We start from the raw sequence: 16,634 nt of genomic DNA, 5'->3' as shown, positions 1-16,634 counted from the left end.
GAGATGGCTCAGCTGTTAACACTGCTCTTCCAGAGGTCCTGAGTTCAGTTCCCAGCAATCACATGGTGGCTCACAGCCATCTATACTAGGATCTGGTGCCCTCTTCTGGCATGCAGGTGTATATGCAGATAGAGCACTAATATACATAAAAAATAAATCTTAAAAAAGGTTGATTTAGCAATTTCTTTAAAAAATAAATTACTACATACTGTTCACTTATGCATTAACTCTACTGTAGTTCTAATAATTAATATTTTTTTAATTTTTTATTAATTACACTTTATTCATTTTGTATCTCCCCATAAGCCCCTCCCTCCTCCCCTCCCGATCCCACCCTCCCTCCCCTTTCTGTATACATGCCCCTCCCCAAGTCCACTGATAGGGGAGGTTCTCCTCTCCTTTCTGATCTTAGTCTATCAGTTCTCATCCAAAGTGGCTGCATTGTCCTCTAATGTGGCCTGGTAAGGCTGCTCCCCCCTCAGGGGGAGGTGATCAAAGAGCAGGCCAATTAGATTATGTCAGAGGCAGTCCCTCTTCCCATTACTATGTAACCCACTTGGACACTGAATTGCCATGGGCTACATCTGTGCAGGGGTTCTAGGTTATCTCCATGAATAGTCCTTGGTTGGAGTATGAGTCTCTGGGAAGTTCCCTGTGTTCAAATTTTCTTGTTCTGTTGCTCTCCTTGTGGAGTTCCCATCCCCTCCAGCTCTTACTATTTCCCACTTCTTACATAAAATTTCATTCACCCTGCCCAACGTTGGCCATCAGGCTCAGCATCTGCTTTGATAGTCTGCAGGGCAGAGGCTTTCAGAGGTCCTCTGTGGCAGGTTCCGAGGTTGTTTCCTGTTTTCTTCTTCTGACTTTCAGAAGCCCTCTGTAGAAGGTTCCTAGGTTGTTTCCTGTTTTCTTCTTCTTCTGATGTCCATCCTCTTTGCCTTTCAGGATGGGGATTGACTGTTTTAGTTAGGGTCCTCTCTCTTGCTTAGTTTCTTTAGATGGACAGATTTTTGTGGGTTTGTCCTATGTTGTATGTCTATATGAGTGAGTATATACCGTGTGTGTCTTTTTGCTTCTGGGACAACTCACTCAGGATGATCCTTTCCAGGTCCCACCATTTACCTGCCAATTTCATGATTTCCTTATTTTTCATTGCTGAGTAATATTCCATTGTATAGATGTACCACAATTTCTGCATCCATTCTTCAGTTGAGGGGCATCTGGGTTGTTTCCAGCTTCTGGCTATTACGAATAAAGCTGCTACAAACATGGTTGAGCAAATGTCCTTTTTGTGTACTTGAGAATCTTTTGGATATATGCCTAGGAGTGGTATGGCTGGATCTTGGGGAAGCGCTATTCCTAGTTGTCTGAGAAAGCGCCATATTGCTTTCCAGAGTGGTTGTACAAGTTTACATTCCCACCAGCAGTGGAGAAGGGTTCCCCTTTCTCCACAACCTCTCCAGCATGTGTTGTCACTTGAGTTTTTGATCTTGGCCATTCTCATGGGTGTAAGGTGAAATATCAGGGTTGTTTTGATTTGCATTTCCCTAATGGCTAATGAGGTTGAGCATTTCTTTAAGTGCTTCTCTGCCATTCGATATTCCTTTACAGAGAATTCTCTCTTTAGCTCTGTTCCCCATTTTTTAAGTAGATTACTTGGTTTCCTGCTTTTCAGCTTCTTTAGTTCTTTATGCTGGATGTGAGTCTTCTGTCAGATAAAGGGTTGGTGAAGATTCTTTCCCAATCTGTAGGCAGTTGCTTTGTTTTGATGACGGTGTCCTTTGCTTTACAGAAGCTTTTCAGTTTCATGAGGTCCCATTTATTGATTGTTGCTCTTAGAGCCTGTGCTGTTGGTGTTCTGTTCAGGAAGTTTTCTCCTGTACCAATGAGTTCTAGGGTATTCCCCACTTTTTTTTCTAGCTGATTTAATGTGTCTGGTTTTATGTTGAGGTCTTTGATCCACTTGGACTTCAGTTTTGTGCAGGGTGATAAGTATGGATCTATTTTCATTTTTCTACATGTAGACATCCAGTTGGACCAGCACCATTTGTTGAAGAGGCTGTCATTTTTCCATTGAATGGATTTGGCATCTTTGTCAAAGATGAGGTGTCCATAAGTGTGTGGGTTTATTTCTGGGTACTCTGTTTGGTTCCATTGATCTACCATTCTGTTTCCATGACAGTACCATGTAGTTTTTAAAACTGTTGCTCTATAGTACAACTTAAGATCAGGGATGGAGATACCTCCAGATGATCTTTTATTGTAGAGGATTGTTTTAGCAATTCTCGGTTTCTTGTTATTCCATATGAAGTTGAGAATTTTTCTTTCCAGGTCTATAAAGAATTGTGTTGGTAATTTGATGGGAATTGCATTGAATCTGTAGATTGCTTTTGGTAAGATGGCCATTTTTACCATGTTAATCCTGCCAAGCCATGAGCATGGGAGATCTTTCCATCTTCTCATATCTTCTTCTAATTCTTTCTTCAGAGACGGGAAAATTTTTTTCATACAAGTTCCTTGGTACTCCGAGGTACCTTATGTCATTTGTGGCTATTGTGAAGGGTGTTGTTTCCCTAATTTCTTTCTCAGCCCTTTTGTCTTTTGTATACAGGAGGGCTACTGATTTTTTTTTTTTTTGAGTTAATTTTGTATCTGGCCACTTTGCTGAAGGTATTTATCAGCTACAGGAGTTCCCTGGTAGAGTTTTTGGGGTCACTCATGTATACTATCATATCATCTGTAAATAGTGATAATTTGACTTCTTCCTTTCCCATCTGTATCCCCTTGATCTCCTTCAAATGTCTTATTGCTCTAGCAAGGACTTCCAGAGCTATGTTGAAGAGATATGGAGAGAGTGGGCAGCCTTGCCTTGTCCCTGATTTCAGTGGGATTGTTTTAAGTTTCTCTCCATTCAGTTTGATGTTGGCTATAGGCTTGCTGTATATCGCCTTTACTACGTTTAGGTATGTGTCTTGTATCCCTGATCTCTCCAATACTTTAAACATGAATGGATGTTGGATTTTGTCAAATGCTTTTTCAGCATCTAGGGAGATTATCATGTGGTTTTTTTTCTTTCAGTTTGTTAATATGGTGGATCACATTGATGGATTTCCGTATATTGTACCACCCCTGCATACCTGGGATGAAGCCTAATTGGTTATGGTGGATAATATTTTTGATGTGTTCTTGTATTCGGTTTGCGAGTATTTTGTTGAGTATTTTTGCATCAATGTTCATAAGGGAGATTGGCCTGAAATTCTCTTTCTTTGTTGAATCTTTCTTTGTGAGGTTTAGGTACCAAGGTGACTGTGGCTTCATAGAATGAGTTTGGTAATGTCCCTCTGTTTCTATTTTGTGGAATAGTTTGAAGAGAATTGGTGTTAGCTCTTCTTTGAAGGTGTGGTAGAATTCTGTGCTGAAGCCATCTGGTCCTGGGCTCTTTTTGGTTGGGAGACTTTTGATGACCGCTTCTATTTCTTTGGGGGATATAGGACTATTTAATTGAGTTACCTGGTCCTGATTCAGCTTTGGTAAGTCAAATCGATCAAGAAAATTGTCCATTTCGTTTAGATTTTCAAATTTAGTGCCATATAGACTTTTGAAGTAAGTCCTAATGATTGTTTGGATTTCCTCAGTGTCTGTGGTTATGTCCCCCTTTTCATTTCTGATTTTGTTGATTTGGGTGGTGTCTCTCTGCCTTTTAGTTAGCTTGGCTAAGGGTTTGTCGATCTTGTTGATTTTCTCAAAGAACCAGCTCTTGGTTTCATTGATTCTTGGAATTGTTTTATTTGTTTCTAATTTATTGATTTCAGCCCTGAGTTTGATTATTTCCAGCCGTCTACTCCTTTTTGGTGTGTCTGCTTCTTCTTTTTCTAGGGTTTTTAAGTTGCTTGAATGAGCTGTCTGGAATTTCTTCTTGAAGGTACTTAGTGCTATGAACTTTCCTCTTAGCACTGCCTTCATTGTGTTCCACAAGTTTGGGTATGTTGTGTCTTCATTTTCATTGAGTTCTAGGAAGATTTTAATTTCTTCTTTATTTCTTCCCTGACCCAGCTGTCTTTTAATAGCAAGTTGTTCAGTTTCCATGTATGTGTAGGCTTTTTGCTATTTCTGTTGTTATTGAGGTCCAGCTTTATTCCATGATGATCAGACAGGATACAAGGGATTATTTCAATCTTCTTGTATCTGTTGAGGCTTGCTTTGTGACCAACTATATGGTCTATTTTGGAGAAGGTTCCATGAGGTGCTGAGAAGAAGGTAAGTTCTTTTGTGTTTGGGTGTAAGGTTCTGTAAATGTCTGTTAGGTCCATTTGATGCATGACCTCTGTTAGAGATATTGTTTCTTTGTTTAATTTCTGTTTAGTTGACCGGTCCTTTGTTGAGAGTGGGGTGTTGAAGTCTCCCACTATTAGTGTGTGGGGATCTATGTGTGGTTTAAGTTTTATCAGTGTTTCTTTCACAAATGTGGGTGCTCTTGTATTTGGGGCATAGATGTTCAGGATTGTGATGTCTTCTTGGTGGAATTTTCCCTTGATGAGTATGAAGTGTCCTTCTTGACCTCTTTTGATTAATTTTGGTTGAAAGTCTATTTTATCAGATATTAGAATGGCTACTCCTGCTTGCTTCTTGGGTCCATTTGCTTGGAAAGCCGTCTTCCATTCCTTTACCCTCAGGTAATGTCTATCTTTGTGACTTAGGTGTGTTTCTCGTATACAACAGATTGCTGGGTTTTTTTTACGCATCCATTCTGTTAATCTGTGTCTTTTTCCTGGAGAGTTGAGTCCATTGATGTTGAGAGAGATTAATGACCAGTGGCTGTTAGATCCTTTGAATTTGATGTTGGCTGTGGTCATACGGTTGTGTGCTTGGTAGTGGGGTTTTTATTTTACTGTAGTGGGGTTTTTGTTTTACTGTAGTGGGGTTATTTATTTCCTGTGTTTTCTTGAATGTAGCTAGTTTTCTTGGGTTGTATTTTCCCTTCTAGTGTCTTCTGTAATGCTGGATTTTTTTGCAGGTATTTTTGAAATTTGTTTTTGTCATTGAATATCTTGTTTTCTCCGTCTATAAGGACTGAGAGTTTTGCTGGGAATAGTAGCCTGGGCTGTCCTCTGTGTTTTCTTCTGGTCTGCATGATATCCGTCCAGGCCCTTCTGGCTTTCATAGTCTCTGTTGAAAAGTCAGGTGTGATTCTAATGGGTTTGCCATTATATGTTACTTTGCCTTTTTCCCTTGCAGCTTTTAGTATTTTTTCTTTGTTCTGTATACTTACTGTTTTGATTATTATGTGGCGGGAGGGTTTTCTTTTCTGGTCTAATTTATTGGGTGTTTTATAGGCCTCTTGTATTCATATTGGCCTCTCCTTTAACTTGGGGAAATTTTCTTCAATGATTTTGTTGAAAATATTTTCTGGGCCTTGGTGCAGGGAATCTTCTTTTTCCTCTACTCCTATTATTCTTAGGTTTTGTCTTTTTATGTTGTCTTGAATTTCTTGGATGGTCTGTGTCAGGATTTTTTTAAACTTAACATTTTCTTTGACAGATACATCTATTTCTTCCATTGTATCTTCCACACCTGAGATTCTTTTTTCCATTTCTTGTAGCCTATTGGTTATGCTAACCTCTGTAGTTCCTGCTTTCTTCCCTAAGTTCTTTCTCTCCACAATTTCTTCCATTTGTGTTTTTTTTTTTTAATTTTTCCAATTCTATCGTTAGGTCTTGAGCTATTTTGTTGGTTTCCTTCACCTGTCTGACTGTATTTTCATGTTTTTCCGTCAATTCCTTCAGCTGTTTGTTTGAACAATCCACTGTTTCTTTTATTTCATTCAGTGATTTAAGCATTTCCTTTCTAAAGGCCACAAACTGTTTGGCTGCAGCTTCCTCTATTTCTTTTCATATTTTATTTGTTTACTCTGTTATCTTCTTCATTAGCATAGATGTTAGGTCATCTCCTTGAATTTCAATTATACTGGGGTGTCTAGGGCTATTTGCCCCTGGATAACTGGGTTCTGGAGATGCCATATTGCTCTGGCTTTGTTGGTTGAACTTTTACGCTGTCCTCTAACCATTGGGCTATCTTAGCTGTTTGAAGTTAGTTTCTGGTTGTTCCTGGACTCTTGTAGTGGAGAGAATCCCTTTGGCAGGAAGATGGTTTTTCCTGAAGGAAGCCTTCTCAGCTTTTTGGGTATAGTCACTGGATGTCCGGTGTTTTTCAGGAGTTGCTACAGCTCACCTCAGGCATAGAGACCTGGGTGGTAACTGTGGTCCTGATTAGTTGAGAGGGCTCTCCTCTCACCAGGAGAAGTCCTGGAGACAGCTGCCCTTCTTCTGGGTTTCTTGCTGTAAATTTAGTGATCAGCTGCTGTAACCTGTGTGTCCCGTGGTTTGGTAGGTTTTGTTAGGGATAACTGGTTGCCCCTTGGAGCAGTATCTGGGGGTTGATCTCAGGGTTCCCGGTCCTTTGTAGGTCTGAGGTTCGGGCTCTGTGCCCCAGAACCCAAGAGGTAATCTGTGGCAGGTGAGTACTGCTCTCCTGGTAACAGCAGGCTATCTGGTGCACAGCAGTTCCCTGGGTTGGGTCAGTCTGTGGGACCTTTTCCGGGGAAATACTGGGTTGCCTAAGTCCATCCCCTTTGCTTTGTTCCTTGTTCCTTGTGAGGGTTTCTCCAGACAGTGACTCTAAGACTCTGGTGTCTTGGGGCACACAGTTCTGTCTGTAAGGAGTAGTTGGTACAAAGCAGGCCTCTGGGCTGGCGGAGCGTGCGCCCCCCTGCTAGCCTGGGTGAGCTGGGTTCCCAGTAACTCTCTGCTCCCTGCTTGGGCCCGGATCTGTGATGGCTGGGTGTAGTCGCCTGTTTGCGATCTGCGGTCTGCTAGACTTTCCCCAGGCAAAACCTAGGTGACCCCAGCAGCACGGTTTCTTCCTTCCCTGTGGGGTCCTCTCCGGACAGGGATTCGCAGTCTCCGTTGCACTGGGGCGCGCAACTCTCCGCGAGGCGGGAGCTCAGTTATGATGGCAGCAGGTACCGGCGGTCCTCGAGACCTTCCAGGGAAAGACTGGGTGATCCGTGATCAGACTCTCAACTTTGCTTCCCCGTGGGGTTTTCTTGCGACTGGGACTCCCAGTCTCAGGCACCCTTGTGCCCACCAATCAGCTTGGGAAAGTGATCGGGACACGCAGGCTTGCGGCTCCAGCCCGGAGACCCAAAGCCCGCCTTACCCGGGATTTCTTCTGGGTTCTGGCTGGGCAGCCGAGAGTGGACCCGACCGATTCCCACGCCGTGGGAGCCTCCCCTTACCTGGGAAACACGGTAGCTGTAGTTTTAGGGCCCAGTTCAGTCTCCTGGTTGCTGCATGGAGAGTGCTGTCCCTCTTCTCAGACACAGTGCTCTCCCGGCGCGGCCATCTTTGCTCCCCTCCCTAATAATTATTTTTAAGTATATTTCTACTTATAAAAATTTACTGCAAAAATGTAAGCCATGTTTTCTGATTATCTAATTTTCTCGTGTTGTGTTCATTATGGGCATAGTAGAAATTGGTGCATGTTGTCCACATTATAGGCTCTGCTATTTTGGTTTGTTGGAATATACGATGTTCTTGTTGTGATGAAATTACCTAAAATATTTCTTAGAATCTATCCCCTTTATTAAGTGAGATATTATGTAATTAATGATATCTAAATTACTATATATTGTTGAGTGAAAGGAATACAGTCCCTAACAATATTCATGAAGTAGAGTGTGCATGAAATGCTGTCTTGTATGCTTGAAGGAGAGAATGAATATATATTCATGTTTGAATGACAGTCTCACTGAAACTAATTTTGAAAAAGTTTATACTGGAGTATGGTGCTAGGTATACCAGGAACATCACTTGGAAGGGTTATTATTATATTGCTTATTACTTTTTTTGGTAAAAGCTTTTAAGGAAAGCATTTTCTTTTCTTTTTAAATTTTATTAGTAAGCTAAAAAAGCTGAGTGAAGACAGTTTGACTAAGCAGCCTGAAGAAGTATTTGATGTACTGGAGAAGCTTGGAGAAGGGTGAGTACAAACACCATGAAAGTGTCTTTTAGAATGACAGTATTGTCTAGTCTTTCAACTAGAATATGTTTGTTGGAGTTGAATAGTACTAATAACAATTAAATCTGACAATTAATGTCAAAACTTAATGATCAGATTATGATGAATATGGATGACAACACTTTTATTTAAAAAAGTAAGCTTTCCCTCTGTGAAGGAAAAAATGTGCTATAAAGTGATTTGTAAGTTTTGTTCACTTTACACCGCACTCTCATTGATAAACCTCACAATCTTTTTTTAGGCTAGTAGCTGTGAATATGTTTTAGCACCCCAGTACCCATTATATTTGGGAAAAGGCCAGTAGAAGCTTTGAATTGATTATCTTGAGGAAATCAATATGTATATTCAGAGGAATTCTTAACAATTGGTAAGAAATGTTTTAAAGTAATAGAGGGATGTATGTCATTTGATCATAGAGGAAGGCAGATAATAAGTATAAAATGATTAAATTTACAAGAACATATTATATGTAACATTTCAAACATAAGGTGGAAGTATGAAATGAAATCTATTGCTCACTAAATGTGAGTTGTCACATTAAAAGATGAACTCTTTAGAGAAAATTAAAAGTAAACTAGCCAAAAGTAAACAGTCAGTATGTTTCCTCTTAAAAAATAGATCCATACTTATCACCCTGCACAAAACTGAAGTCCAAGTAGATCAAAGACCTCAACATAAAACCAGACACACTAAACTGCTTAGAAGAAAAAGTGGGAAAGAGCCTTGAACTCATTGGCACAGGAGACAACGTCCTGAACAGAATACCAACAGCACAGGCTCTAAGAGCAACAATCAATAAATGGGACCTCATGAAACTGAAAAGCTTCTGTAAAGCAAAGGACAGTGTCCTCAGCACAAATTGACAGCCTACAGATTGGGAAAGGATCTTCACTAACCCTATATTGGACAGAGGGCTAATATCCAGTATATATAAACAACTAAAGAAGTTAAACAGCAAAAATCAAGTAATCCAATTAAAAAATGGGGTACAGAGTTAAACAGAGAATTCTCTGCAGAGGAATATAGAATGGCAAAGCAACACTTAAAGAAATGCTCAACCTCATTAGCCATCAGGGAAATGCAAATCAAAACGACCCTAAGATTTCACCTTACACCCATCAGAATGGCTAAGATCAAAAACTCAAGAGACAACACATGCTGGAGAGGTTGTGGAGAAAGAGGAACCCTCCTCCACTGCTGGTGGGAATGTAAACTTGTGCAACCACTCTGGAAAGCAATATGCACTTTCTCAGACAACTAGGAATAGCGCTTCCTCAAGATCCAGCCATACCACTCCTAGGCATATACCCAAAAGATTCTCAAGTACACAATAAGGACATTTGCTCAACCATGTTTGTAGCAGCTTTATTTGTAATAGCCAGAAGCTGAAAACAGCCCAGATGCCCCTCAGTGGAGGAATGGATGCAGAAATTGTGGTGTATCTATACAATGGAATATTACTCAGCAATAAAAAACAAGGAAATCATGAAATTTGCAGGTAAATGGTGGGATCTGGAAAAGATCATCCTGACTGAGCTGTCCCAGAAGCAGAAAGACGCACACGGTATATACTCACTCATATAGATACACAATATAGGATAAACCTACTAAAATCTGTACACCTAAAGAAACTAATCAAGAGGGTGGACCCTTGCTAAAATGCTCAAGTCCTATCCAGAAAGGCAAAGAGGATAGACATCAGAAGAAGGAGGAAAGAGGGAACAAGTCAGGAGCCTGACACAGAGGACCTCTGAAAGGCTCTGCCCTGCAGACTGTCAATGCAGATTTTTATACTTATGGCCAACCTTTGGGCAGAGTGCAGGCAATCTTAGGAAAGAAGTGGGAAACAGTAAGATCTGGAGAGGATAGGAACTCCATAAGGAGAGCAACAGAATCAAATATCTGAGCACAGGGGTCTTTCCTGAGACTGATATCCAACCAAGGACTATGCATGGAGATAACCTAAGACCCCTGCACAGATGTAGCCCATGACAGTTCAGTATCCAAGTGTGTTCCATTGTAATAGGAACAGGGACTGTCTCTGACATGAACTGATTGGCCTGCTCTTTAATTAACTCCCCCTGAGGGGGAAGCAGCCCTACCAGGCCACAGAAGACAATGCAGCTACTCCTGATGAGACCTAATTGACTAGGATCAGAAGGAATGAAAAGAAGACCTCCCCTATCAGTGGACTTGGGGAGGGGCATGCATGCAGAGGGTGGAGGAAAGGAGGGATTGGGACGGGAGGAGGGAAGAACCACATGGGGGATACAAAGTGAATAAAGTGTAATTAATAAAGAAAAGAAAAGAAAAGAAAAAGTTAAACATATGAGTAAAAATAAAGAGAAAACAGAAGAGGCAATGTTTATATTAGTTAAACTAAAGTTAAAAGATCCCGAGGTTGGCAAGATGGCGGCTCCAGGACAACTCTAGTTCTGACCAGCAGCACAGCAGGATGGGCACAGCGATCAGCAGTCAGAACTCATGATCCTAAAACACAAGTGATTGTGTTTCCCAGGTGAGAGGATACCCCACGGTGGGGGATTCAATCAGCTTTAACTCACCCAGCTAACCCTCTGATGAGATCCTGGTTACACCAGGTTCTTGGTCGCCAGCCCAGAGCCACATGCCAGAGTGCTCTGATCACTGTTTCACACTGAACTGTGGGCATCACAACATCAGAGATTTCCAGTTGAGAGATAACCGCATGGTGCAGGAAGCGATTGGGACCGACCTTAGGTCACCCAGACATTCACTGGAAAAGACTCGGGGTTCCATGGGTGCCCAGGAGCCAGCCCAGAGCCAGAGCCGGGGACCTAGGCACTGGCACAGAGTCCTGGCTGCACGCCTTATTCGCTGCCCCAGATAGAACTGTGGGCCCCAGAACACCAGAGACTGAGTTTCTCTGTCCAGTGCAAACCCACAGGAAGGGGAACGGCTGGTCTGGTCTCAGAGCACTCAGCCAATACCACCACCCGGAAAAGGTCTTGGGAAAAATTACCCAGTTTCGGCAGACACCCAGGCACCCAATCCCCAGAAAGACAGAAAGGCAGAGTCACGTAAGTCTGTGCCATCACAGACAGAACAGCTGTCCCCAAAGCAAAGACTGGGTGTCTCTGTCAGGAGAAAACCCCAGAGCAGGGGGATCATCAGGTCTAACGCTCAGGACACACAACTCCAAAAGACTTTCTGGATTCACGCAGACTCTAGGCTCTAGCCTTCTACTGCAGGCATGAGCACTGTGCTCTCCCGCCATTATCGAGTACCGCTAGGGCACTGGGGCACACAGCTGCATCCTCAGACCTGCAAAAGTCAGAGAGCCATTACAGCAGCCCTCAGATACTGCTCCAAGAATCAACCAGTTATCCCTAGCTAAACTGACAAAACTGTGGGAATCCCTAGTTCTTCAAGAGGGCTGTACCCAACAATTACACCTTAAGAGCAACAGCTGCTGCTCACTAAATTCAGAGCAAGAAACCCAGTAGCAGGGCAGCCATCACCAGGACCTCTCCTGATGAGAGGAGAGCCTTTCTGAACACCACAGTTACCACACCGGTCCATACACCTGAAGTGAACTGTGACAATTCCTGAGAAGAACCACCAATCAGTTGACTATACCCAAAAAGCAGAGGAGAACTTCAGAACCCTGCCAAGTGGATTCTATCCACCCCAGGACCAGCAGGCACCAGAAATTAACAGACAACACCTGAGATAGAGAGATGGGTAGAAGCCAGCGAAAAAGCACAACCAACAAAAGGCAAAGCAATACAGCATCCCCAGAACCCAGTTATCCAAGGGCAAGTAGCCCTGGACACCCTAACATAAGTGAAAGTCAAGAAGATGACCTTACATCTATGCTTATGGAGAGGTTAATGGAGGAAGCAAATAAAATGCGTAAAGAATTAGGGGAAGATATAATAAAACAGCTTATGGGCATCTGTAAAGAAATACAGGAAGATGCAGCCAAACAGTTTCTGGCTTTCAGAGAGGAAATGATTAAATCACTGAAAGAAGTAAAAGAAAGAGAGGAACGTTCAAACAAACAAGTGAAGGAATTCAGGAGAAAAGGTGAAAATACATTCACACAGGTGAAGGAAATCAACAAAACGTTAAAGATCTGAAGATAGAATTGGAAAAATTAAAGAAAACACAAACGGACAAAATCATGGAGAGGGAGAACCTAGGAAAGAAAAAAGGAATTACAGAGGTAAACATAACCAACAGACTACAAGAGATGGAAGAAAGTATCTCAGGTGTGGAAGATACAATGGAAGAAATTGATGTATCTGTCAAAGAAAATAATAAATCTAAAAAATTCCTGACACAGACCATCCAAGAAATCCAAGACAACATAAAAAGACAAAACCTAAAAATAATAGGAATAGAGGAAAAAGTAGATTCCCTCCTCTAAGGCCCAGAAAATATTTTCAACAAAATCATTGAAGAAAATTTCCCCAACTTAAAGGGGAGGCCTATAAGAATACAAGAGGCTACAGAACACCTAATAAATTAGACCAGAAAAGAAAATCCTCCCGTCACATAATAATCAAAATAGTAAGTATACAGAACAAAGAAAAAAAAATACTAAAAGCTGCAAGGGAAAAAGGCCAAGTAACATATAATGGCAAACCCATCAGAATCATACCTGACTTCTCAATAGAAACTATAAAAGCCAGAAGAGCCTGGACGAATATCATGCAGACCCTAAGAGAACACAGATGTCAGCCTAGGCTACTGTACCCAGCAAAACTCTCAGTCCTTACAGATGGAGAAATCAAGATATTCAACGACAAAAACCAATTTCAACAATACCTACATACAAATCCAGCGTTACAGAAGATACTAGAAGGAAAAATACAACCCAAGAAAACTAGCTACATTCAAGAAAACACAGGAAATAAATAACCTCACTACAGCAAAACAAAAAGTAGCCAAACATACAAACACACTACCATAGCCAACATCAATATCAAAGGATCTAACAGACACTGGTCATTAATCTCCCTCAACATCAATGGACTCAATTCTCCAATAAAAAGACACAGACTAACAGAACGGATGCATAAACAAGACCCAACAATCCGTTGCATACAAGAAGCACACCTAAATCACAAAGATAGATATTACCTGAGAGTAAAGGGCTGGAAGACGGTTTTCCAAGCTAATGGACCCAAGAAGCAAGCAGGAGTAGCCATTCTAATATCTAATAAAATAGACTTTCAACCAAAATTAATCAAAAGAGATCAAGAAGGACACTTCATACTCATCAAGGGAAAAATCCACCAGGAAGATATCACAATCCTGAACATCTGTGCCCCAAATGCAAGGGCACCCACATTTGTAAAAGAAACTTTAATAAAATTTAAACCATACATAGACCCCCACACATTAATAGTGGGAGACTTCAACACCCTACTCTCAACAAAGGACAGGTCAACAAAACAGAAATTAAACAAGAAACAATAACTCTGACAGAGGTCATGAATCAAATGGACCTCACGGACATCTACAGAACCTTACACCCAAACACAAAAGAATTTACCTTCTTCTCAGCACCTCATGGAACCTTCTCCAAAATAGACCATATAGTTGGTCACAAAGCAAGCCTCAACAGATACAAGAAGATTGAAATAATCCCTTGTATCCTATCTGATCACCATGGATTAAAGCTGGACTTCAATGACAAAAATAGCAAAAGGCCTACACACACATGGAAACTGAACAACTTGCTATTGAATGACAGCTGGGTCAGAGAAGAAATAAAGAAATTAAAGACGTCCTAGAATTCAATTAAAATGAAAGCACAACATACCCAAACTTATGGGACACAATGAAAGCAGCGCTAAGGGGAAAGTTCATAGCACTAAGTGCGTTCAAGAAGAAATTCATAACATCTCATGCAAGCAACTTAATGGCTCACTTAAAAGCCCTAGAAAAAAAAGAAGCAGACATACCAAAGAGGTGTGTTCAACATTGTTCTTGAAGTCCTTGCTAGAGCAATAAGACAATTGAAGGAGATCAAGGGGATACAAATTGGAAAAGAAGGAGTCGAAGTATCAGTATTTGCACATGATATGATAGTATATTTGAGTGACCCCAAAAATTCTACCAGGGAACGCCTACAGCTGATTAACAACTTCAGCAAAATGGCTGGATACAAAATTAACTCAAAAAAAAAAAAATCAGTAGCCCTCCTGTATAGAAAAGACAAAAGGTCTGAGAAAGAAATTAGGGAAACAACACCGTTCACAATAGCCACAAAGGACATAAAGTACTTTGGTGTGAACCTAACCAAGCAAGTCAAAGACTTGTATGAAAAAAATTTCCATTCTCTGAAGAAAGAATTAGAAGAAGATATGAGAAGATGGAAAGATCTCCCATGCTCATGGCTTCGCAGGATTAATATAGTAAAAATAGCCATCTAACCAAAAGCAATCTACAGATTCAATGCAATTCCCATCAAATTACCAACACAATTTTTTACAGACCTTGAAATAAAAATTCTCACTTTCATATGGAACAAGAAATCCAGAATTGCTAAAACAATTCTCTACAGTAAAAGATCTTCAGGAGGTATCTCCATCCCTGATCTCAAGCTGTACTATAGAGCAATAATACTAAAAAATGCATGGTACTGGCATAGAAATAGACTGGTGGATCAATGGAATCAAATAGAAAACCCTGACATAAATCCACACACTTATGGGCACCTGATTTTTGACAAAGATGCCAAATCCATTCAATGGAAAAAAGACAGCATCTTCAACAAATGGTGCTGGTCTAACTGGAAGTCTACGTGTAGAAAAATGCAAATAGATCTATACTTATCATCCTGCACAAAACTGAAGTCCAAGTGGATCAAAGACCTCAACATAAAACCAGACACACTAAATTGCTTAGAAGAAAAAGTGGGGTAGAGCTTTGAACTCATTGGCACAGGAGGCAACTTCCTGAACAGAACACCAACAGCATAGGCTCTAAGAGCAACAATCAATAAATGGGACCTCATGAAACTGAAAAGCTTCTGTAAAGCAAAGGACAGTGTCCTTAGCACAAAATGACAGCCTACAGATTGGGAAAGGATCTTCACCAACCCTATATCTGACAGAGGACTAATATCTAGTATATATAAAGAACTAAAGAAGCTAAACAGTAAAAAATCAAGTAATCCACTTAAAAAATGGGGAACAGAGCTAAAGAGAGAATTCTCTGTAAAGGAATATTGAATGGCAGAGAAATACTTAAAGAAATGCTCAACCTCATTAGCCATCAGGGAAATGCAAATCAAAACGACCCTAAGATTTCACCTTACACCCATCAGAATGGCTAAGATCAAAAACTCAAGAGACAACACATGCTGGAGAGGTTGTGGAGAAAGGGGAACCCTCCTCCACTGCTGGTGGGAATGTAAACTTGTACAACCACTCTGGAAAGCAATATGGCACTTTCTCAGACAACTAGGAATAGCGCTTCCTCAAGATCCAGCCATACCACTCCTAGGCATACACCCAAAAGATTCTCAAGTACACAATAAGGACATTTGCTCAACCATGTTTGTAGCAGCTTTATTTGTAATAGCCAGAAGCTGCAAACAACCCCGATGCCCCTCAGTGGAGGAATGGATGCAGAAATTGTGGTTTATCTACACAATGGAATATTACTCAGCAATAAAAAACAAGGAAATCATGAAATTTGCAGGTAAATGGTGGGATCTGGAAAAGATCATCCTGACTGAGCTATCCCAGAAGCAGAAAGATACACACGGTATATACTCACTCATATAGACATATAATGTATGATAAACCTACTAAAATCTGTACACCTAAAGAAACACCTAAAGAAAGAGGGAGGACTCTTGCTAAAATGCTCATGTCCTATCCAGAAAGGTAAAGAAGATGGACATCAGAAGAAGGAGAAAAGAGGGAACAAGTCAGGAGCCTGACACAGAGGACCTCTGAAAGGCTCTGCCCTGCAGACTGTCAATGCAGATTCTTATACTTATGGCCAACCTTTGGGCAGAGTGCAGGCAATCTTAGGAAAGAAGTGGGAAACAGTAAGATCTGGAGAGGACAGGAACTCCATAAGGAGAGCAACAGAACTAAAAAATCTGAGCACAGGGGTCTTTCCTGAGACTGATATCCAACCAAGGACTATGCATGGAGATAACCTAAGACCCCTGCACAGATGTAGCCCATGACAGTTCAGTATCCAAGTGTGTTCCATTGTAATAGGAACAGGGACTGTCTCTGACATGAACTGATTGGCCTGCTCTTTAATTACCTCCCCCTGAGGGGGAAGCAGCCTTACCAGGCCTCAGAAGACAATGCAGCCACTCCTGATGAGACCTAATTGACTAGGATCAGAAGAAAGGAAAAGAAGACCTCCCCTATCAGTGGACTTGGGGAGGGGCATGCATGCAGAGGGTGGAGGAAGGGAGGAATTGGCACTGGAGGAGGGAGGGAACCACAGGGGGGATACAAAGTGAATAAAATGTAATTAATAAAGAAAAAACAAAGTGAACAAAAACAGTTAAAAGATTCCAACTGGATAAAGAGGTA

At 41.2% G+C, this 16,634-nt stretch overlaps 1 protein-coding gene across 1 annotated transcript in view; it reads left to right on the top strand.

The window, feature by feature from the left end:
- Positions 1 to 16,634, top strand: part of Stk3 (serine/threonine kinase 3) — a 313,376-nt gene that overhangs the window by 20,007 nt on the left and 276,735 nt on the right. Inside the window, exon 2 of the mRNA XM_055620218.1 lies at positions 7,957 to 8,037. Within this exon, the coding sequence (XP_055476193.1) occupies positions 7,957 to 8,037 (81 nt within the window). The remainder of the gene's footprint in view (positions 1 to 7,956; positions 8,038 to 16,634) is intronic.

The sequence above is a fragment of the Psammomys obesus genome, unplaced genomic scaffold, assembly GCF_907164565.1.
Source record: "Psammomys obesus unplaced genomic scaffold, mPsaObe1.curated_primary_1811, whole genome shotgun sequence".
Lineage (NCBI taxonomy): Eukaryota > Metazoa > Chordata > Mammalia > Rodentia > Muridae > Psammomys > Psammomys obesus.
The sequence above is the reverse complement of the archived record's forward strand: the minus strand, read 5'-3'. Positions and strand labels throughout refer to the sequence as shown.